Source organism: Rutilus rutilus (genome assembly GCF_951802725.1).
Source record: "Rutilus rutilus genome assembly, chromosome: 10".
Classification (NCBI taxonomy): Eukaryota; Metazoa; Chordata; class Actinopteri; order Cypriniformes; family Leuciscidae; genus Rutilus; species Rutilus rutilus.
This window is the reverse complement of record NC_140215.1, coordinates 42690154-42714605: the sequence shown is the minus strand read 5'-3', so window position 1 is coordinate 42714605 and position 24452 is coordinate 42690154. Positions and strand designations below refer to the sequence as shown.

The following is a 24452-nucleotide window of genomic DNA, read 5'->3' as shown; positions in this document are numbered from 1 at the left end:
AATTCAGTCAAACAGGGAAACAGACCCACGGGCATAAAGCTTGAGATCGCAGCTTTTAAATGAAGTAATTTATATAAAAAACAAATATTATCAGCTTCTGTAATCTGTATAAAAAGAGAGCGACTCCAGTCGAGCTCATTACGAGATGATTCAAAAGTAATTTGACCACGCCCCGGAGAGCGCGTGCTATTCAAACGCAAATTCTGAGAACCATTTCAGTCTGTGAAACGCCCACATCAACTGTAAACAAAGAGGCATAATATAGCCTACCTTATGGAGAAAATTTTCCGTGCTGATATGAGGAGCAGATCCCGCTGAGGAGTGAGGTAGGCTAAGTTATCCTTTCTCAAGTGTTAATGTGGAATAACGTTATGGAATAACGTTAGTGTCACTGCATGAAAAGTGGGATTTTCGACAGTTACCGGCGCTGTAAATTGTCGTGGAAGTTCAGGTTTACGACTGCAAACGGCAATTTACAGGCAACACTGCAAACTGTCGGAAATTGTCGGAAATTGACGTGAGACTTGCTTGCCCCGTGACCCCCCTCCCTCTAATGCTTTAACATGTAAATGAGACTGCTGTGAGCTTTACAAATGCAAATGAGGGTAGCAGGGGGAGTTTTATCCCAGGTGACTCAAAGGTATTAACTTAATTCTAAAAAAAATACAATATTTATTTATAACGCAAAATTAAAAACAGCCAAGGCTGACCAAAGTGCTGTACAGGGCAACAGATAAAATGCAGGGCAGAAACAGGACAATTAAAAAAAAAAACAATAGTTGTGTCAAGGGGTATTAAAAGTTTTCAAGGATGTTTTGAAGATGGAAATTGAGGGAGCTAGTCTGATATAGAGGGGTAGACTGTTCCAAAGTTTTGGGCCTGCAGTTGCAAAAGTGCAGTCGCCTCGTTTTTTAAGTCTGGATCTGGGCACGATGAGAAGACAGTGATCACTGGATCTCAAAGTACGAGATGGAGTGTACGGGCAGCGGAGATTGGTCAGATATTGGGGGGCCGGTTTGTTAAGAGCTTTATACACAAATAGTAAAATGTTAAAATCAATCCTGAATGTAACAGGTAGCCAGTGGAGTTTGAATAAAATAGGGGTGATCGACTCATATTTGCGTGTCCCGGTGAGAAGTCTAGCCGCTGCGTTTTGAACTAGCTGTAGACGAGAGAGAGAGGCCTGAGATAGCCCAAAATAAAGTGAGTTACAATAGTCTAAGGCCATCCTTAAAAATATTCTTGTTTGCCGTAACCCGATCGACCCTGTCAATTTAGTAGCCTACCGACCCAATTATTTATTTTTTCCCCCTTTTAGTCCGACCGACTTGCCGGCTGAAACTTGTGTTAAGACCGACCGCTTTTTTGTAACTCTTCAAACAACTAATATTCTAATTCTAACAACTAATACTGCATACAAACATAAGCTATAGCAGTGTGATTTTTATTTCAAAATAAGAGATTTTTGTTTAACAGTAACACCAGTGACACAACTCCAGGGGACCACTACTTTCATTATAAATTTTATAATATGTATTCTGCATTTTTTTTATATATATCATTTACATAATATATTTGATAGTTATGTATACATTATTGTATTTTAAATGGTGTAAAAATCTGTTATTGACCTCAAAATAAAGCATTTTCCCTCTGTACATGACTGGGGACGAGCACTTCTGTGGTGCTTGAAATTCTATATAATTCATAAAAATCAAATATTGCCACATTGATGGCTCAAGAGGGTGTAATTGTTCAAATAACATATTGTTTTATTTTAAAATGTGAAACACGTTTATTTTAAAAGTGTTTTTTAAGTGTAATATTTCTGTAAAGGCTAGGGACAGAAAAATGGACATTTTCATAGAATGACCCTCTTACATTTTAGCTTAAATTGATATATTTAATGAAAGTAGCTAGATTAGTTATATGTGTCATTAGCAATAGCCAATGTTATGTAAAAAAGACACAAAACCATTTATTTCAACAATTAATTTCAATCAGGCTTTGCCACAAAGGTAAAATGTGCATTCCATGCAAACAGCATCACAATCTCTTAGAGCCCAACCACTGTGCATAATACAACACGAACAGAAGATTGTATTTGACTCATGCTGCATACACATACGCAATGACAAGAATTATGCCTACTGTACATATAGAGTTACAACTACGATTAGAGTTGTTTACATAAAATGTACCTCGTTTCTATTTTGCATTAAAAATGTTTGTGGCCCCTTTAAGAAATCCCTCTCTTCTCGCGATACTATTCACTTGTGCTGGACGCGTGCGCGCGACCAGAGAACGGCAGCCATTTTTCATTGTTCAGGAGAGCTCCATGACGGTGCGTGCATCGATCGGATTCTGTGTTATACGTTCTTCTTTCTCGGTAAATATTACTCCAATATCTTTAATATGCACAAATAAGTTGTGAAGCGAAGTTAAAAGAACATTTGATGTGTACATTTTTGTTTATAGATTTATTTGGAGCGCATGTGTGACGAGTGAACCTCGTGGTGATCGGACGGTAAAGGATTGGGTATGTACGTTTTATGGTTTATGGGGGAAATTACTGATGGCATGTTTATTTGATAAATCTGTTAATGAGTTGAATCTATATTCTGTGATTATACAGTATAACTTTATGGTTAAATGCATATTTCTGGTTCCGCATGGCATGATTAAACGTGGGTTGTGGCTTTGTTAAAGTGCTTTTATTTCTCTTGTAACTTAGGCCTAAGTTACCTCAGCCACTGCCATATTCCAGTTTGTGTTATCGTATTTAATTGTAGCCTAACATATTTTGGTTTGGAGAAATCAATTTAAATCTGACCAGTTGCAGTGTATTACACTGCATTTCAGTTTGAATTGAGTTAAGTATTCTGTGGATTTGGGCATTGATCCACTGGTTAAGCTTTTTGTGACATTTGATTGTCATCTTCAAATTTACTGTAAACTGTTTCTACAATTTCTTTCTTTTTTTTTTTTTACTAGTGAAATCTATTTTTTTTTCTTGTGAAATCTCTTAGAACAAGGCAAACTTTTTTCTTAATCAGACTTTTATCTGTTTAATTGTGCCTCCATTGACCGCCGTCACTTATTTTAAACAGCAGTCAGAATAAAACCCCAATTTCAAAAAGCATAGTTTGCTTCCGGTGTGCATTTCTGCAATTTCACCCGGTTGCATTTTTTCTCCTTTGTTTAATTTTACTGTGACTTATGTTGTTCTTATTAATTTTACTGTGATTTATGTTGTTCTTATTAATATCACTCTCAATTAATTGTTTTCCAGCTGCCTTTAAGACATATTACACGACAGTGCGCAGGAGCTTCAGGTACAAACAACCAGATCTTGCATTGCAGGCGGAAGCTGTGGTGAATTCAGCTCGGAGTCGAGCGAGAAGAAAGACGGTAAGATTTATTAGATTAGATTTGTTTTTGGTCAATGTGACTATTTTTCAGGTGCATTAATAGATGTGTGTTGTCCATACGCAGTGCATTGGGCAGTACTGATTGTCTTTATTGGTTTTAACAGCTGCTAAAAGCGAGACAGAGTGTGCTAGCTGAGGATGAGGTGGGCCTTCGGAAGTGTGCTACCATAGACCTGATGTCTGATGAGGAAGACGGCATCGTCGGCGGGGTGTCTGGATGGATTGTGCGACCTCCGTCCTGTCGCAGCCAGGAGCTCACAGAGCTCTGTACCACGCTGCAGTCGAGATTAGAGGCGACTCCAAAGTACAGGGCAACGCACCACAGACGTCTGCAAAATGGACTGAATTCAGACAGAATGCCGCTAGTTACCTGCAGCTGTATTTTGTCAGGCCTTGTGAAATGTAAGAATATTCTGTTTTTCATGATTTCATCATAAAGCAAGAGGTCATGGGATTGATGGCTATTATTTGTTTAATAATTGTAAATAATCCTGTAATTTACAGGAAGCAGTATGCCATCTTCACAACTCTGAGACAAATTGTGGGCGCTACAAACTGGATCAAGGTAAAAAAAAAAAAAAAAGAATCTTACATTCTTTTATTTTTTTACTTTCATAAAAACTTACAAACATTTTAAAGGTAAGATTCAAAGAATATGCTTTCATTCTCTTGTATAAGAAAATAGATCCGTTATAGTTTACGATCTTAATCATACATTTTGTTTCCATAGAGTAACCTCGCCTCATAACGAGGGCGTAACCTCACATTTACTCAGAGCTATGTCTGCAAGTCCAGATTTTCATGACGCTGATCATGACGACATTGTAAGTAACTTTTACTATTTTCTCCTTGTTTCATTTTACTGTGACTTGCGTTGTTTTTATTCATATCACTCTCATTTAATTGTTTTCCAGCTGCCTGTAAGACATACTACGAGACAGTACGCAGGAGCTTCAGGTACAAACAACCAGATCTGGCATTGCAGGCCGAAGCTGTGAAGAGTTCAGCTCGGAGTCGAGCGAGAAGAAAGAGGGTAAGATTTTTAGTCAATGTGACTATTTTTCACGTGCATTAATAGATGTTTTGTGTCCATACACAGTGCATCACAGTACTGATTGTCTGTATTGGTTGTTTTTACAGCTGCTAGAAGCGAGACGGTGTGCTAGGTGAGGATGACGTGGGCATTTGGAAGTGCGCCACCATAGATCTGATGTCCGATGAAGTTCAACCACCAGCCAGGAGCTCACAGAGCTCTGTGCTACGCTGCAGTCGAGATTAGAGGCGACTCCTAAATACAGGGCAACGCACCACAGACGGTTTCAAAGTGGATCGAATTCAGAGAGAACGCCGCTAGTCACCTACTACAGCTCCGAAGATGAAAACAGACACTGAGCTTCCAATTTGTTGTGTGTGCAGATGATCTATGCTTTGTACATAGGTGTATATTGTTTTGTGTCTGTGCTAATAAAGCTCTTTCTTTGAATAAACAGCATGTCCCTGGCAAATGTTCCATTCCTTTATAAATTCATGTCCTTGATGGTAATAATAGTGTAGTCCATAGGTTAACAATGACATGAATATACCACAGAATAGCATATTATGAATATAAAAAAAATTATTTATATATTATTATTTATATGAATATTATAATTTTTTGAATTTTTAATGAGCGAGGGTGACCAATAGTAACAGATCTGCCAACCAATCACGAGTGATTTTTCTTGTTTAAACCACGTGGGTTCAACCAATAGTGAGTGAGGAAATTCAAGCCTTTCTCTGGCGGGAGCTGCTATTCATATGGTAATTAGAGCCATTCACACCTCCGGCGCGAGCGCTCTGCATACGTCATGGTTCGTTTCCGACAATATTCGGCACAGACGAACGCGACGTTCACAGGCTGTAAATTGTCGTTAACTGCCGAAAATTAGGGAGATTTGCGGCCGTTTACGGGGTCGGAAATCCCAATTTTCATGCAGTGTGTAGGCCTATGTAAACAAAAAGATGAATCGCGTTTCTGTGAGATGAATGAAGGGTACATATTTGTAAAGACTGTTTACCCTAAATATGAATCGCGTTTCTGTGAGATGAATGAAGGGTACATATTTGTAAAGACTGTTTAGCCTAAATATGAATCGCGCGTCTGTGTGTGAATAAACTGCTTTGCTAGAGCCTACTGAGATGAGTAAAAAATCGACTGAAATATGTTGAAATAAAATGTATTTGTATAAGCAACGTATTAAACTGCAAATTAACATTTATAGGCTATGCCCTAATATTTCATAAAAACAACGTTACAGTCAGGCGAAGTATGAAAGACAACATTTTGTTGACTAGATTTGGGTACAGTTTTTACTGTAGAATATACTGTCACATCAAATAAGCTTTTCTGCTCATATATATAAAATACTATTTTGTCAAAAATAAAGTCATAGACTAAGATGTTCCAATGTTGGCTATATTCAAACTAATGAATACATATGATAAAATGTAGGCCTATAATCTTCTTTTTTTTTTTTTTACAAAGAAAGAGTACTTTTTTTGCAGAAATATTGCTGAAATTGTAATTATTGTTGTTATTGTAACCTTTTTAATAAAATAGCAAAACATATTTACAAGATAGATGTAAGCAAAATCTTAAATGGTCAATATAAGTCTTCTTCTAAATATATATTTTGTCCTTGCATTGTGGCTCAGTCAGTGTCACACCTGAATGAATGGCTAATTATGCAGAGTCATTATGCAGAGTGGGTGGGACTGGGTAATCTAAGGTGTAAACTACTCCTCCCCCTCGCATATTGGCTTTCCAAGCAAAACCTGTTTTACACCATTTAAATCAATGTATTTTTTTTTGTGAACGATAAAGCAAGACTATTTTCACATAATTTTGAAGCTAGAACTCGAAGAGAAAACATCCATTAGTCAAAAGTCTTGTGGGCACATATTTTGTATGAGTTTTGTGGTCTTATTTCAGCAACTTTCATTTTTATTTTTTTAAATAACCACGCATAAACATTATTCTCTTAAAAATACAAACATCTACATACATGTTGCTCGCATATTATGGTAGGCCTGTTTGTGCTATATAGAGTGAATTTACACCTTTGCCATTAACATGTTTATAAATAACTGAAAAAAGCACAAATGTCAGAGCATGTCAGAACATCTCAAGGGCCCCAAAAACAGCTTGGTCCCCAGAGGGTTAAGTTCAGTTATCCCCTTCCTCTGGTCCCGGCTGCTCTTGAACAACTCAGAGGAGCTTGTATCTTCTCCAAGTTGGACCTGCATAGTGCCTACAATCTGATCCGCATCCGTCGAGGTGATGAATGGAAGACGGCCTTCATCACACCCTCTGGGCACTACGAATACCGGGTTACGCCCTTTGGCCTGTCCAACGCTCCAGCGGTAACAAGCCGAACTGAAGGTGAAGTGGTGTTATATAGGGTGTTGATGATGATGAGGTGCAGGTGAGGTGAATCAGTAATCAGGGGAGAGTGAACGAGTGGGCGGAATGTGCAGATCTGGTGAAACCCTGACATGTACGTTGTATTCAAGGATGAAGGATGAAGGTGGATGAAGGTCACCAGAGCTGTTTCATTTTAAGCTGAAAGAACTGTAACGTAATTTAGTGATTCTGATAGGTCAATTTAGCTCAAAAGGAATTATTAATTAATTTATAGGGAATTCGAAATAATCACTTATTACGGCCGAGCAAATGACTCGTGCAGGGTTCATTTGAACCGACCGCAACTATCAGCTCTGCAGCGGATATAAATATCCAAACTATAGTTAAACACTATTTATTAGCAAGGTAACTTAGATCAGCAGTTTAAGATATTAAATTAAGCACATAACACAAGTAACTCTTCTCTTTAAAATACAAAAGACTTTATTGATTATTCTAACACATAAAACTAATATCTAACACAAATACACGCGCACACACATTCATACGAGTTGCAGAAAGAAAGAGAGTGAGGAAATAATGAGTTTAAAGGGTCATGAAACCCTAAACCAAATTTTCTGAGATTTTAACAGAGGTGTGTGTTGAACACCACTGAAGACAATGTTAGCATCAGTTAGATTTAATAGTAGGGGGAAAATGGTTAAATTAGAGTTTTTCTCCGCTATTTTCGTCTTCCGGGTTTAAAATCTTCATCGTGTCCACGTCACAGGCTGTGATGTGGCAGAGCACTATAGTACTAATTATTAATGTACGTGTTCTGTACATTTAATGTGTCTACAATTAATGTGAGTTCTGTGTGGAATTATGTTTGAACAAATCACCTGGAAGATTCTGTGTTTGGTTCGCCCTCAAACCTTACAGAACCTAGTGACTATTACATCAGCTATGATTTAGAGACTTGTATGAGAATGGCAGATGTGTGTGTCTACAGTCGGAGAGGCTGGGAAGACCAGAATCTCTCCTAAAAGAGAAAGACATGAAACTGACATTTCCTGTGGAAATCCATGAAATCTGACAGCTCAAATTCAAATAATTAGTATAAACTTACCGTTGTGAATCGGGGTAAAGCAAGGAGACAGTGTTGATTTTGATCATGTATTTGATCAATAAAAGGGATTTTTATTTTTTTTTTAATTCTTCCATGCTGCAGCTTTAAATTCCACTATGAAAGTCTTCACATGACTTCCTCTTTCTGTCACAGGAATTTAATTTAGTTTAATTTATTTTAATTTAAAAATGAAAACTTGACTTACAAGATGATTAACATTACCATATCACTACAGAAGAACAGACATACAGTTGTGTGTAAACATAAGGTTACTGTACATACACCTTACAGAATCTTAAAATGTAAATATTTAAAGTAAGTGAGATCATGAAAATGTCATGTTGTTTTTTTTTGTTATTTAATGCTGCCTCAACTAAGCTACTTCACTTTATAGATGTTTAGATGTAGTCCACAAGACAAAATAACTGCATTTACAGAAATGTCCCTAGTTTGTCCTGAACAGTTAAACTGACCATCACAATTCAGAAAAATCCTGCAACTCTGGTTTTCCAGCATCTTCTGCATATTTCTAAAAACAATCACACTAACAGGGTTCTGTATCTTGGTTTGGTGACAGAGCTCTGAAACTCCCGGTTTGTCATGTGTTTGTGTATAGTCTGGTTTGTTGTGAGCACATGGCTTGTCTTGTGTTTCCTTGTGCCATGTGCTCTCCTGTCTAGCCCCTCCCATCTTGTTACCTGATTATTGATTAATTTGCCCCACCTGTCCTCCCTCGTTACCCTCTTTTGTTTGCTTCCCTATTTAGTCTCCCTGTGTTTGCAGTCCTGTGCTGGTTTGTTGTCTACGTTCCCTCGTGTTTCCAGTTTTGCCAGATGCCAGTCTTGTTTTCTTTGGTAAAAAAAATAAATGAAAACACCAAGACTTTAAAAGCAGTATCCAGCTTTATTTAACACATTAAAAGCAAAATCCAAATTGTATTCTATAAAGTGAAATATGTGAAAAACAAAAAGCTTTTAATTACATGTATACACCAAATGCATGAGTTCAGAATGCAGCGCATTTTACGACTTGTGAATCAAACACTTCAGTCGACTTCAGATACACTATAGCCCTATCCGGACGGTAATTGTTTCTCATGTGGACGTCCATAAAAATAAATGTGCATGTCACCTCAGTGATAAAACTCATGCATTCTGATGGCGATTTATTGACGATGGAAGAGCGAGTTTTGTGATCCTATGAACCCAGGAACGCACGGCTCACGTGCTCAGTCGCATGATTGTCTGCTGTAAATAAAATGTCATATGCTTGGAATATATATATTTTTTTACTTAATAATAGGCAATAGCTTAATGTCCTATTTATTATTTGATTATTTAAACCTCCAGCTTAAAAATAAGATATAGGCTACACACTAATAATTATCTGTATTGTAATTTATCTCAAAATGATGGATGTCATTTTAAAAATGTGAAAATTAGTGAAAATAAGTTAATACAGCCAAGTAATAATTAATGCAAAATTACATGAGGAACCCAAAGCTCGGTTTATTTTTTTAATGTAGGCTATATAATTGCTGCCATAATAACGGACCACCATTTCAAATGTTTATGTGCTTTTCTTCTTTATCTTTTGAGCGGTGATGAAATATTGTTCTTGTAAATGCTTTCCAGCATTTCAGTAATACAGTAATAGCCTACGCTAGATCTTTAAAATGCATACAAATTAATTGCGAACATGGTTGCGACGCGCAACATTTATTGTACGGTGCTCTGCAGTGGTCATGAGAAACAATTACCATCTGAATAGGGCTTTAGACTACATCTACAATAATATAGACTGAGCGCCCATTTTACTCTAGTAAAAATGTCCCAAAGCCTGATCTAGCCACCATACTGAAAGATTTGAGGTTAGGTTACATGTGTGAGATTTTAAAGTAGGATTCTGTAAGTTTCTTTTAATCATAAAGATAAAGTTTCAATAATATCATAATGGATAGTGTTGTAATTTGTAGTTACATCATCTGTAACTAAATAATCTCTTTGCTATAATAAACAATTACAGCCTAATTTTAAGCAATGCGTGTAGATATCTAAATAATTGCTTGAAAACTTAAAATTAATGTATTTAACTGAAGCACTTGATTATTCTTGGAGTTAAATCATCCTGATATGTCTTCATGATTGAGCCGGTGACAACGGGACTTTAGTTGGAGGGTTTGGATCACTTGTAATCTTTAAATCCCGACAGAACAACACTGGTTCTTGACCGAGACCCAGTTTGTACTGCCACAGATATAAAGACTCGTTTGGCTTCAGCTCAAATGTGAGTTGTTCTTCCACTTCAGTCGCTTCGTTCCAGCTTTGGCTTTCAGTGCTGACGTGTGAACCTCCATATTCTGTAGAAAAGGTGAACTGAACCTTCGCAATTAGCGAGGCAAGATCTCCAGTTTCAGCTGTGACTGACGCGGATATCTTCCAGTTGTGTGTGATCTGGATCATCTTCTCCTTAGTGTATCCAACCTTTCTATTGATTTTCCTTTGCCAGGTTACTAGTGTATTGCTGTCATTAGTTATAGTTTTAATATTTTCCCACATCCCAAAGGATGGGCCTTTAGTTACTGCCAGTCCACCAGGAAGGAAGTTAAGAACATCGGGATGAACAGAATAGACACCGAAGCACTCATCTTTGCTGATGTCGTAGCCGGTGTAGAACTCGTATCCCCAATCTGAGACTGGCTTGATGAAGAAGAAATGGTTTGACATGCTCCAGTAATAGAGGCCGTTTCTGTATTTGGGATGCAGCTTGGATTCTACAGCTTCCGTGTATTGATGCAGGTCTTTTGTTCTTCTGTAAATGCCCTTTTCTTTGAAGATGATGTAATAATAGCCAAAGGTTGAGAAGTAGTGGTCTCCGCCCTGGCAGTTGGGATGAAGGCTGTAAACTTTGGCATCTCTGTCTGTCGTCAGGTCGTTGACTCTGCGGAATGACTTGCCCTTGATGATGAAAAAGGAGCCATCTCCACTACCAAGGTAATGGTCTCCATTTTGGCAGGCAGGGTGCAGACTCCAAATAGCGATGTCTAAACCTTCTTTTACATCAATTGTCTTCATATAGCAACCGAGATCAGAGCGGATTATATAATGAAATTTGCCCTCTGCACAGAAGTCAGTGCCTTTTGCTTTGCTCTTGGGAATAATGCCGTTCATCGTGCCTGAACCTGCAACACAGAATAAACCAAACATTCAATCTCCACACCAAATGAATGCTGTTATTTTAGTCCCTCTATAGATTGAGCTCACTGATTATCATAACAGCTTTATATATGAGGGAGGATAAATGAAAGCTAACATAAGATTTGTATTTCAATGTGTTTAATCATCTAGGAGAAGAAGCACTTTTTATGCCAAACTGCACATCTTGAACTTGAGGATTTAAAAAAAAATTAACATTTTCAGAAAACTGTCACATTTGGTCTTTGTTTGATTTGGACTATGATTTGGTTTTTCAGTGTTTCTGTCATGAACTGCTCCAAGACTCGAAGGTGAGATCCAAATGCAGCTTTTATTATGGGCAATCCAAAGGCGTAATCCAAAGTACAGGCAATGGGACAAAACACAGGTAGACCGTCCAAACAAACCAACAAACAAAACATGCAGGCAGGGGTCAGAGGCAAGAGAGTAATCCACGGAACAGGCAAGAAATCCAAAAACCAAGAGACAGGAAACCAGGGAAAATGATGGGTGATGTAGTTTGTGAGTGAAACATGATAGTCTGGTGTGCAGTGCCCTCTGGTGGCTCTCAAGGGCATTCCAGCTGGTGACCGTTACAGTTTCCTGATCTGTTTCCTTGGTTACTCATTGTTTGATTATGACATGCACCTGTTTCTCGTGTCCGTTCATTAGTCTGTCTTTGTATATGGGCCATTCTACAGAATTGGTGCAAAGTCAGAGTTGGAAACATCTTGAAATTTTTTTGTTTTTTTACACAAATTTTGCATGTATGTAAATTGTATAATATCCAAGGTACGCTTTTCTAGTAATTGTGCAGTTAATTCTCATATTGTATTTTTAGAAAATCCTGGAATATTTTCCTTCTCCCCAAATTTGTCACTACCGAAACACAATATTAAATAATTTATTAAGAAGGCTTATAATGACCTATTAAGATTTTGTTTACATCTACCTTATAAATATATATTTTTTCTATTTTAAAAAAATATTTTTACAGGTTAAATCAATAAAGGTTATAATTTTAATAATATTTTAAATGTAATTTATGAGATTTGTTGTATTTTGAACCCAATCTTTCTTTGTAGAAGGCATAAAATTTATAATACTGATTTCAAAGTTAAGGATTCATTAGTTTGAATATGCATTGAACCAAACACTATCATAACATCTTAGTTGATAATTCAATATACTTTATTTTTGACAAAACATCCCATGTTACGGTAGTGACTTCACATTTGGTAGTGACAGTAATGTTTTGGTAGTGACCACAATACTTAGTTTGCCATGGCTGAATCAGACTGTCCACATTTTATGTTAATATAAATAAATAACTATGATGCACATATGCAGTCAGTACATATAGCAGACACACATCTGACAGTAAAGATCTTATAAGCACACCTAGAGCTATTCTATACTTTGGGTCTTGAGGTGCAAGTGAGAAGAGGTATGCTCATAGATTTTTCTTCCTAAAAAACAACAACAACTTACAATGTAGACTGTTTCAGAACCACTTTGTTTTATTTTCACATTTTCAACATTTTGTTTGAGTCATTCAGATAAATCTCCAGAACCACTGAACTGTGTGTGTGTGTGTTTACATAAAACATTAATTTCAGAATAATTTTCCTCATTCAGATAAATCTCCAGAACCACTGAAGTGTGTGTGTGTGTGTGTGTGTGTGTGTGTGTGTGTGTGTGTGTGTGTGTGTGTGTGTGTGTGTGTACTGGTGTCTGATCACCCTCACTGGAAGTGCTAGGTGGTGTGGAAGCCCTGCAAAATGTCTCCACCTCTTTTTGTCTTTTCACCATCATCCTGTGTCTTTTCTGTCTTTTCCTCCATGCTTTTCTGACCTGTCTTTGCTCCCTGTCAGATAATTCACTGATACTCTTCAACTTTCCTTCTTCCCTTCCCTTTGTTTCTTATTTCTTTCTCTTTCTTTCCTTAAAGGATTAGTTCACTTTTAAAAAAACTTCTGCTGATAATTTACTCACCCCCATGTCATCCAAGATGTCCATGTCTTTCTTTCTTCAGTCAAAAAGAAATTAAGGTTTTTGATGAAAACAGAAGCAAGAAGAACAGAGCAAGGCGAGCATTTGTGCTTATAAACTTAAACTTTTTTATTTATTTTTGAAATGACCGATCGTTTCGCTAGATAAGAACCTTATTCATCGTCTGGTATCGTTTAAAGCCCTTTGAAGCTGCACTGAAACTGTCATTTGGACCTTGAACCGTTTGGGGCCCATTGAAGTCCATAATATTGACAAAAATCATGGAATGTTTTCATCAAAAACTTTAATTTCTTTTCGACTGAAGAAAGAAAGACATGGACATCTTGGATGACATGGGGGTGAGTAAATTATCAGCAAAAGTTTTTTTTAAAGTGAACTAATCCTTTAAGTATTCCTCGTACTTCACTGGGTCTTCCCTCAACCTTTATTTGTATTCTCTCTGTCTCTCTGTTGTAGTTTTTTTTTTTTTTTTTTTTGTCATGTTGGTGTTTTCTGTCATTCTCCCTGTCAAGTTAATCATAGAAATTAACATTACTGACAACAACCTTACACCTAAGCTAGTATCATGGACTGCAACCTTAAGTAATTGTAACCTCATCACATTACAGAATTTTAACAGAATCTTGCATACTAAAACACTACTAAAACATACTACAGTAGTAATTATTTGCATAACTGTACTAAAATGTAGTTTATTCCTCCAAATAAAAGGATTATGTGTTCCCTTTTGTCACTACCAAAACAATAATGTCACAACCGAAACTTCAAGACATGTTACGGTTGTGACTGTTTTGGTAGTGACAATTTTAGATACTTTTGAGCCTAGCTCGAAGATGCTAATCAGCACATGGTTAGCAATCACTGGTCAGAACAGTTGAACACATATAACAACTAAATTTTATGGAATAACATCCAAAAAAGTTTTCTCAATAGCAGAAAAAATGAGTTTGGTAGTGACATTCCTTAAAGTTACAACACAGATTTTTAGACTTTAGAACACATTTACTTCAAAATGTGGGGATCAATCTACTCACCATATAGCACATGAGAGAGAGGGACACAGGAATATTTCCTGATCAAAAATGTAGGGCTGTGGTTAAAATCAGTCTCAGCCAATGGACTACAACATTCACTGTTTTGGTAGTGACATGAAAATGCGGGACAAGTTTTTTTAGATAAAGTTTCATGATTTAAAAATAAAAAATAAAATAAATATTTTTTTTTAACTTCATTTTTTAAAAGAAAACAAAAATATATTTTTTAAAACAAGAATGGAAAAATTTGCAAAATTTTTTTCAATATAATTTTCACAAGTTGAAATTTAGGGGTTAGGGTTTGGGACAGCCACCTCCTAATTGAAAGTAGCCCATAAATAATGATTTTATATATGTAAAGCTTACTGATATCTTAAATATTATTGTGGGTTTCAATAGATAATTGAAGGATCTTAGTAAACATCTAAGATTTTAATAATTAAATGCTTTTCAAATGTGTTTTTTGGATGAGGGACAGCAGTTTGCACCAATTCTGTAGAATGGCCCATATATAGCCCTGTGTTTGTTGTTCTGTCCTATGTTCTGTTCATGATCTGATCTTGTCATTACAAAGATGTTGTTCTGTTCGCCGTGTTTTTAGTATTCTGTTATTCTGAGAAGTGTTATTTTGAGATTGTTTTCATTAACCCCCTGGGGTCGGCGGTATCATAATATGAATCGTGTTTCTGTGTGTGAATGAATGAACGCACAGATGCGCACTGTTGTGTAGCTACTACAGCTGGCAAAAATACTGTTTAAAAATGAATCGCGTTTTTGTGTGTGAATGAATGAACAGCTTTTACCAAACTCTATTGCTATACTGAGATGAGTAAAAATCGGATAGATTATAAAGTTTTTACAGTAAAATACTGCCACATCAAATAAGCTTATAATGTTGCCAATTTCTGCTCATATGAATTGAATTACGTATGATAAAATGTATACTTTAGTTTTTACAAAGAAAGATTACATTGGAAATATTGTTACAATTTTAAATGTTGTTGTAATTGTATAACCTTTTTAATAAATAATAATAATAATAAAAAAAAAAAATATATATATATATATATATATATATAAATATATAAATAAATATATATACACACACACACACAAGGATAGATGTAAACAAAATCTTAAAATGTCATAAGCCTTCTCTTTAAATAATTTTATTATTTGGGTAGAGAATATATTCCAAATCTGAAAATACAGTATGAGAACAATTAACTGCACAATTACTAGAAATGTTTACCTTGGATATTATACAATTTGCAAGCACAATTTGTGGAAAAAACAAAAACAACTGTGAACCAATTATATATATATATATATATATATATATATATATATATATATATATTTATTTATTGTCCTTGCATTCTTTCTTGTGGCTCAGTCACACACCTGAATGAAAGGCTCATTAAGTATGCAGCCTCATTATGCGGGGGCATTGTCTCCTCAGGTGTGAATCACGCCCACCCGCATATTGCCTTTCCAAACAAAAAGTGTCTTACAAAATTTAAATCAATGTATTGTTTGTATGTGAACGATTAGGCAGGATGATTTTCACATCATTTTGAAGAAAAAACTCTAGGCGACAAAATGCATTATTCAGAAGTCTTAGGCTACGTTCACACTGCAGGCTGAAACGACCCAATTCCGATTTTTTTGCCCCTATGCGACCTGTATCTGATCTTTTCATGACAGTCTGAACGACACAGATCCGATCTTTTCAAATGCGACCCAGGCCACTTGGGTATGTGGTCCTAAATCCGATACATATCCGATCTTTTGAAATGCGACTTCAGTCTGAACGGCCAGGTCGCATGTATCCGACCCGCACGTCATTGAAACGCGAAAAACATCATAATTCTGCATTGAAGTAGTCGTCGGTTTGAAAACGGACTGCATATTCGTCGAGCTGAGGTAAATCTGGCGAACGGGTCGACCTCGACGAGCCCATTAATAAAAAAATAAAATAAAAAAAGAAGCCCACGGCCATTATAAATACGTTATGTTAACTTATTTGTGCTGAATCTGATATTAGATAGGTCAGCGGCTGCTGTCTGGCTCTTGTATAACGGTCGCTGCGCGCGCTCGTGTGTGTGTGTGTGTGTGTGTGTGAGAGAGAGAGAATCACAGTTAACTTAGTTAAAGTTTAGCTACTTCCGCAAATAACAGGTGACGTCGTTGTCCGTTGAGTACTCTTCTGCGCATGCGGGTCACTTCTGGGTCATTTCACGTTCACACAGGAGATCACAAAAGGTCGCATTTAATTGGAAATGTGAACGGCCTTGCAAAAAAATCGAATTTTTTCAAAAAATCGGAATTGAGCATTAAGCCCTGCAGTGTGAACGTAGCCTTATTGACACATATTTAGTATGTGTTTTGTGGCCTTATTTCAGAAATTTTCATTTTTAGTTTTTTCTATAACCATGCATAAACATTATTTTCTCAAAAATACAAACATGTACATACATGTTGCTCACATCTTATGGTAACCCTGTTTGTGCTAAATAGAGTGTAATTATACCTTTGCCATTAATATGTTTATAAGCAACTGAAAAAAGCACAAATGTCAGGGCATGTCAGAACATCTCAAGGACCCCAAAAACACCTTAGACTCCAGAGGGTTAAAGTATACTGCTTGCGTATATATCCAGCCTTTATTTTCATTCTCTTCAACCAGCCGTGACACTGACAATAACCGATGAATTTTACAGAGGTCAATAAAATCGTAGATATGTTTTGTTCTGAATTTGATTCAAACCTGTACAGTTGTGGAGATATGAGGAAAATACACAAGTGTTTATTATAGCGCCACCTAAGCTCAAATGTGAGTGTGTTTGACCGCACTCGAGTAGTGGGTGGAATTTAGGACAACCCTTCCAAATTTGGTGCTTCTAAGACTTGCAGCTTTGGCATTTAAGGCAGAAAATGAAATAACCAAGCATACAGTAGCATCAGGTGAACATCTTTGTTTGCTGAGTCAGATCTATTTTGAGTTTGCGAAAAAAATCTTTTTCGATCTCCTAAACCACTTGACACACTCACGTGAAATTTTGCATATATCATCTAGAAACACACAAGAAAAAAAGATAACAAAAGGCCGTGGCTCAATTCACTGATCAACCTATACACAGGTTGTGATGTCTGTCATATGATGCATGAAGTATATGCATGAATCTGCTAGGCAGATATACAACACAGGATGTCCTCATTCAACTATGAATGAGGCCGGTTCCGGTTCCGGTTGGCTGAATTTGAATGTTGTCGAGTCGCGCACTGAGCTGATGGTTTAAAGAGTATAAAGTTCTGCTTGTTTGATTAATGAATGATGCCGCCAAGGAAAAATGTAAACCAGCCTGACGAGGTGGAGGAAATTAAGAAATTGAGTTGATGGGAGAAATTCAAGCGCTTAAAACGCAGAACAATGAAAAGGATAAAATCATAGCTTTCCTGGAGAATCAAGTGGCTGACCTGGAGCAATTTACACGGAGTAACGACCTCATTATCAGCGGCCTGAGGACCAAACACCGGTGTTACGCCAGAGCGGCCATGGCATCGGAGGATGCCGTTACGGGGAGGAGCGGGGCCGACGCCTCGGAAGACGACCGTGAGTCGCTGGCGCAACAGGTGCTTTGTTTCTTGGACAACAAGGGTATTTCTATTAACAGCGGAGACGTCGAAGCATGCCATACCCTGCCCAATAAAACCAAAACAGCCGCACCTGCAATAACAATACGGTTTACCAACAGGAAGAAAAAATATGCACTCCTTAAACAAGAAGCTAAAAGGGACAGACGTATATATCAACGAACACCTCACTAAGAAGAACGCGGATATTGCAAGAAGAGCACGAATACTAAGAAAACAAAACAAGATTCAAGCATCATAGACTTCCAACTGCAAAGTATTTATAAAGTTAAATGGATCCACACCAGAGGCAGCGAAAGTGCTCATTATCAGAGATGTCGCTGAGCTGGACAAGTTCCTGGATTAAAATTGACAAGATAAACGCAGGTAACTGAATAAACACTGAACAAAATACATCAAGAACTTCCATAATGAGCTTGAACATAAATCATCTACTTACGAAGTACGAAAAACTGGACTTAAAATGTTTTGAATATACTGATAAGTCAAAAGACATTGAAAATGAAATCAATCCTGAAAATAACTTTTATAAGGACATGCAAGGTAAATGCAAAGATTACACAGAAGAACAATATAGGAGAAATGTAATAATGGATGGATTAATATCAATTATACATTTTAATAGTATGAGTCTTAATTCGAATCTAGCAGAAATTAAGCATTGTTTAAAAGAATTAGAAAGGAAATTCACAGTAATTGCAGTTTCGGAAACCTGGCTTGATGAAGAGCAAATTGACACGACTGGAATTGAGGGATATGAAATGTTTTATATTAATAGGACCCAATCTATGGGAGGGGGGGCTGCACTATTCATCGATAAAATGTATAAATGTAAAGTTGTCAGTAACATGTCATTTGCAATGGTCAACATTATGGAGTGTGTGTCACAGTAGAAATTGAGAGAGAGAAAGAAAGAAATATTCGGATAAGCTGTATACAGAAAACCAGGATCCTGTATTGATACATTTAGGGAAAAGATTGAGGAGCTATATAATAGACATAACAACAAGAAAATTCTGTTTGTTTGTGGTGATCTCAATATTGATTTGTTAAACCCACAACAACATAATTCAACCACAGAATTGATCAATTCAATGTATAGCAACAGCTTATACCCTACAATTACACGACCAACTAGAATAACAACACACAGTGCCACACTAATTGACAACATATTTACAAACGTTATTGACAGATCGGGTACAAGTGGCCTAATAATAACTGACATAAGCGACCACCTGCCAGTCTTTGCAATTATACAAAATTGTATGCAGACGAATAAAGATAGTACTACAATTATGATAAAAAACAAAACAAAAAAAACAAGATGCTGTAAACTCTTTTAAACAAGACCTTTTTAGACAAAACTGGAAAAAAGTTTATGTGAGTGATGTTAATCGGGCCTATGAAACATTTCTGACAATCATATCAGGATTATATGACAAACATTGTCCTCTAGTAAAGAAAATAGAAAAAAATTAAATACGTTGAGAAACCATGGATATCAAAAGGAATCATAAATGCATGCAAGAAGAAGAATTTACTATACAAAGAATTCTTAAAGAAAAGAACAATAGAAGCAGATCAAAAATATAAGTTATATAAAAATAAATTAACAAAAATCATAAGATGCAGTAAAGTTGATTATTATAGCAATCTACTGGAAGACAACAAAAATAATGTAAAAAAAAAAAACATGGGACGTCTTAAATGCTATTATTAAAGAACATGGAAAAGATGAATATCCAAGTTACCTGCTGGTATCAAATGATACTGAAATCACTGACAGTGCTTCAGTTGCTGGGGAATGCAATAAATACTTTGTCAATGTTGGTCCGGGACTGGCAAGGGATATTCCAAAAATGGGTAGTAGTGATAGAGTAGAAAGTAAGAAATGATTTGTTGAAGAAACAATATTTATAAGAGGGACTGATGAAAAAGAACTTATCGATGTTGTAAATAAATTGAAGAGTAAGAAGTCTACCGACTGCCATGATATTGATATGTGCACAGTCAAAAACATTATTGAATCCATAGCAAGACCTCTAAGCCATATTTGCAATCAGTCCCTACAAACCGGTGTCTTTCCAGATAAAATGAAAATAGCTAAAGTAATACCAATATATAAAACTGGAGACAAACATATACTACACAACTACAGACCCATCTCATTGCTTCCATAGTTCTCTAAAATACTGGAAAAAAAAATTTCTTTATAAGGCTGGATGATTTCATCGCCAAACATATAATTTTATGTGAACAACAATATGGCTGATAGATCAACTTCTTTTGCAATGATAGAATTTATAGAAAAAGTTACAAACGCCATAGACAGGAAGCAATATGCAGTAGGGATATTTTTAGATCTCAAAAAAGCATTTGACACTGTAGATCACAAATTATTGATTAAAAAACTACAAAGATATGGTACTAGAGGAATTGCACTGACATGGTTATCCAGTTACCTAGAGAACAGAAAACAGGATGTTGAAATACAAAACAATAAATCACAGCTGTTGCAGGTTACATGTGGGGTGCCACAGGGTTCAGTGTTGGGGCCATTATTATTTAACCTTTATATAAATAATTAATGTGAAGTGTCACAAATTGTAGAAACCATTCTTTTTGCTGATGATACAAACCTACTATGCTGTGGTGAAAATTTGGAGAAGCTACTGGATACCATGGAAAAGGAAGTAAGTAGGATGAAGATTTGGTTTGATGAAAATAAACTAACACTGAATTTGAGTAAAACCTATTGTGTGGAAGTATGAGGGGACACCTACAAAACAAATACATATCCAATCTTCATCCTACAAAACAGAGCTAATCGAATCATACATAAAACTACATACAGAGAACCAACAAACCCATTGTTCATTAAACTCAAAATATTAAAGTTTAAAGATTTGATTGACTACAAAACTATTCAAATTGTTTTTAGAGCACATAATAACCAATTGCCTAGAAATATCCAAGAGCTTTTTCAACAGAGAAAGCACGTACAATTTCAGAGAAATATCAATGTTTAGTAAACCATTAATTCAAACAAATAGTAAGTTCCACTGTAGAACAACTCAGGGTGTTATCCTGTGGAACAACAGTAATAATGATTTAAGGTTATGTAAAAACTTATTGCAACTGAAATTTTTATTTAAAAAAAGAATCCTTGATGGATATGAGCTGGAACAGTGATTTTCAGAGCTTTGTTGATTTTTATTTAGTTTGAATATCTAAGTGATGCAAACAATTTAAGTAGCTAAAAATATCACTGAAGTGGGGGTAGGACAAGAAAAGTTATATTAACTTCTTCTTACCCCTTTGAACATGACTGTTATTTGGATCATCTGCTGATGATCTTTTTTTGTTGATTGTTTGTTCTTATTTAGTTTTGTTGTTGTTTTTTAACATGTTCAATAAAAATTAAATTAAATAAAAAACTAAATAATACAAATTCCCACAATACTGATAATCACAGTGATAAGCATTAGGAGTGTTTGGAGAGCGGTCAGCAGTTTAAATGTCCTTACGGTCACTGCACATGCCTTTATAATCAGCAAAAGTCTATAGCACAGGGGTCGGGAACCTTTTTTGATAAGAGCCACAGTAAAAAGAATATAACATTAAATAAAATAAAAAGTTTTTTAATTACATTTAAATAATGGTACCTTTATTAGGTCTGTAGACAACTAAAAACAAACCAAAAATAACAAGTTGCAATAAGGAATTAATTTTGCAGTGATTTCACTGGGAGTTTGAGTTACCACCTGAGGAGCATAAATCCTCACCTGTGTGTGTGTGTGTGTGTGTGTGTGTGTGTGTGTGTGTGTGTGTGAGTGTGTGTGTGTGTCCCTCCCCATGCCAAATACGCAATAAACATTACTCCCTCTAATTGTAAGTGTTTTCTTCTTCATTTTTCCATTAGGATCGGTGGATAAAAACAAACTCGAGATTTTACACAAATGATGATAATTCACTTTCACTTTCAGTAAGACACAGTTCCAAAAGTGTGTTTTATTTTATTTTAAACCATGCGTGACAAATAAGACAATAATAGGCTGTAATTCAAGCCCTGGCCGTGGTTTTTTTTTTTTTCACGTACAATGGCAATTAAAAACCCTGCAGTGGTGAAAAGTGGGGGAAACAGATATTATGTCGATCTATAGCAAATATTATTATTTATGTGCTCGAGCGTATTTAAGTAATAAATATTCATATCCCTTCTCTGTTGGGTATTTTAATTAATTTTTGAAGTAGGCTACTGTTATATTGCACAGATTTACAGCAGTGCTTTTTTTTAATAGTTAGGCTACAGCTATATTCATATTTGAAACTATTTTTATCCCGTACACGCAGATTATAACATGAACACACAATGTGGGGGTGGATTAATAAATAATTAGATTTTAAATACCTGATGTCACAGTCACAGATTAACCGGTGATGTTAACCGGCTGACAGCCTATTAGAAAACAGTAACCTTTAAAAACTATAACATAGGCCTATACAGAACCAGTATAGGCCCTGGCCCTCATATTTTATTACACTTTGTGGCAAAAAATTCAAGCATTGGAGAACAAAAAATAAATAAAATAAAAAATCAATAACAAAAATCTGTCGTGCTTTAAATGTTAAAATCAGCTGCTTGCGTTCGGGTTTGTCCGATGTCTTCATTTAATACAGGGAATTATCATAATTTGCGTAAATTTCCGAGTTTGAGCTAATCCACCGATCCTGATGGAAATATGAAGAAGCCAAGTGAATAACGCACTAATGTAAAACAGCGCTATTAGCCTGAAGTCATTTAAACAAAAACGTTCGTTTTTAAACAATAACTTCATCTATTCTATCTACTTCATCAGGACTTTAATATTCAATTTCTATGTATTTGATTAATTACTAGTTAGCATATTTATTATGTCTGTAATACAAAATAACCTTGGCTACAATATACCCAGGGGGCCAATGTTTTGTAAAAATTTGAAGCTTCCCCAGGCGCCGCCATTGATTAGCGGACCCCCACCTGCTGTTAGCAATCCCTTGACTCCCATTCATTTTGGCGTCTTTTTTGACAGCGAATAACTTTACATCTGAGGCGTTTAAAGACTCCATTTGACCATTATTTATTTCTAAAGAAACACGAAAATGTATAAAAGGCTCCATTACCTTGTATCTTACGTTATGGCCCCATAGAAGCAGTTTTTGTAGAAATAGGCTAACGGTTGCGTCATAACCACACGACTCTCTGTCGCACAGTAGAGAGATTACCGTGTGGACAGGAGGAGAAGCTCGCGGGCAATCGGGGGGACGTGGAGGCAAAATGACAAATGAATTAATCAGAATACTTAGCAAAAGTTGCTCCTGCTCCTAGCTCATGGACAGCTCCTACTCACACTCTCCGTCTCTGAGAGATTCGGAAGGGAATGATTCAGATTTCTCTCGGCACAGCCACTAGAAGACAGACGGATTGCTCACGTCACATCTACGTCGTCAAGCTCAGTTTGAGTCTGCGCAGTAAGACTCAAGAAGAAGAAGAGCTTCTAATTGACTTCACTTTTCTCTGTTGAAACCTATGGGGTCGCTGTGTCCAGTTTATATACTGTCTATGCAATATACAGGTGTTCAACTGAACCATGAGTCCACAAGTGCTCAGTATTAGAAACATACTAACCTGTTGGACTGTAGCCGGAGTCAGAAGAGCAGCTTCTCCTCGATCGAGTCTGAGAGATGTTTGTCTGACAGATTTCTGTCTTATATAAAGCTCTTCAGAGGGCTGGACAAACACACACAGACAGACCAGTCAGCAGCTCAGCTCGGTATTTATTAACAGTCGGTGCACTGATGTGAAAAGGTTTTTGCCCCTGTTCCAGTTTTCCCTATTTGTGCAGTTTTCTGTAGTATACTGTATGCAGAGTTCCTACTACAGATTTTTAAGAGTGAAATGCAAGCACTTTTCTATGGAGGACCAGTGCCACTTAAAAATGAATTGAAGAATCAAATTATCAATTCAATAATTCAAACATAAAAATGTAAATAAATAAATAAATAACTTTTAAATGGACAAATTAATAGACATTTTTAAAGTTGTTTATTTGATTAGTGTTTTTAAATGTATTTTAATAAAGCCATAAAACAATAAATAAAATAAAAATATTTTAAATGTATGAATAAATAGACACATTTAAAATTGTTTATTTAATTCATGTTTTTAAATGTAGATTAATAAAACAATAAAAAGTACATTAATAAATCATTTTAAATGCACGTTAAATCGCTTTTTTTAAAAAAGCATTTGGCAAAACTTTTCTCTCTCTATTTGCCAGTTGCTTTTCTTTGTCGTTTTGCCAAATGCTTTTCTTTATCCATTTGTCAATCGAGTTACAAAAAATGCCATTGGACAATACACCGGAGCAACCAACAGGGTTTCCCCAGGTTTTATCACCCCAAATTTAAGACTTTTTTAAGACCTTTTTAAGACCACTTTAATGAAAATTAAGACCTACATCGCACCCATTATGCAGTCGTAAAACACCAGATCAAATCCCAATAATGACTATTAATAACAAATGTTTTAATTAAAAATACATTTATTATAAAAAAAACTAATTCAAC

General features: G+C 36.0%; 1 protein-coding gene and 1 long non-coding RNA gene across 3 annotated transcripts; one reads left to right on the top strand and one right to left on the bottom strand.

The window, feature by feature from the left end:
* The first annotated feature begins 1079 nt into the window (after positions 1–1079).
* On the top strand, positions 1080–4926 carry LOC311298881. Of its 2 annotated transcripts, XR_014629011.1 has the most exons (8): positions 1080–2389; positions 2479–2539; positions 3293–3411; positions 3536–3833; positions 3936–3996; positions 4162–4255; positions 4346–4464; positions 4572–4926. It is a non-coding gene; the product is annotated as an uncharacterized lncRNA (long non-coding RNA). The 2 variants fall into 2 exon arrangements; XR_014629012.1 differs by having other exon boundaries at positions 1080–2539.
* Positions 4927–9533: 4607 nt separating this feature from the next.
* Positions 9534–23599, bottom strand: LOC311298607 (uncharacterized protein). Its single transcript, XM_084421684.1, has 2 exons — positions 23512–23599; positions 9534–11123 (listed from the first exon to the last, which is right to left on the bottom strand). Exon 2 carries the CDS (start codon positions 11110–11112, stop codon positions 10081–10083), a length of 1032 nt encoding a protein of 343 aa, XP_084277810.1. The 5' UTR covers positions 11113–11123; positions 23512–23599; the 3' UTR covers positions 9534–10080.
* Between the last annotated feature and the right edge of the window lie 853 nt (positions 23600–24452).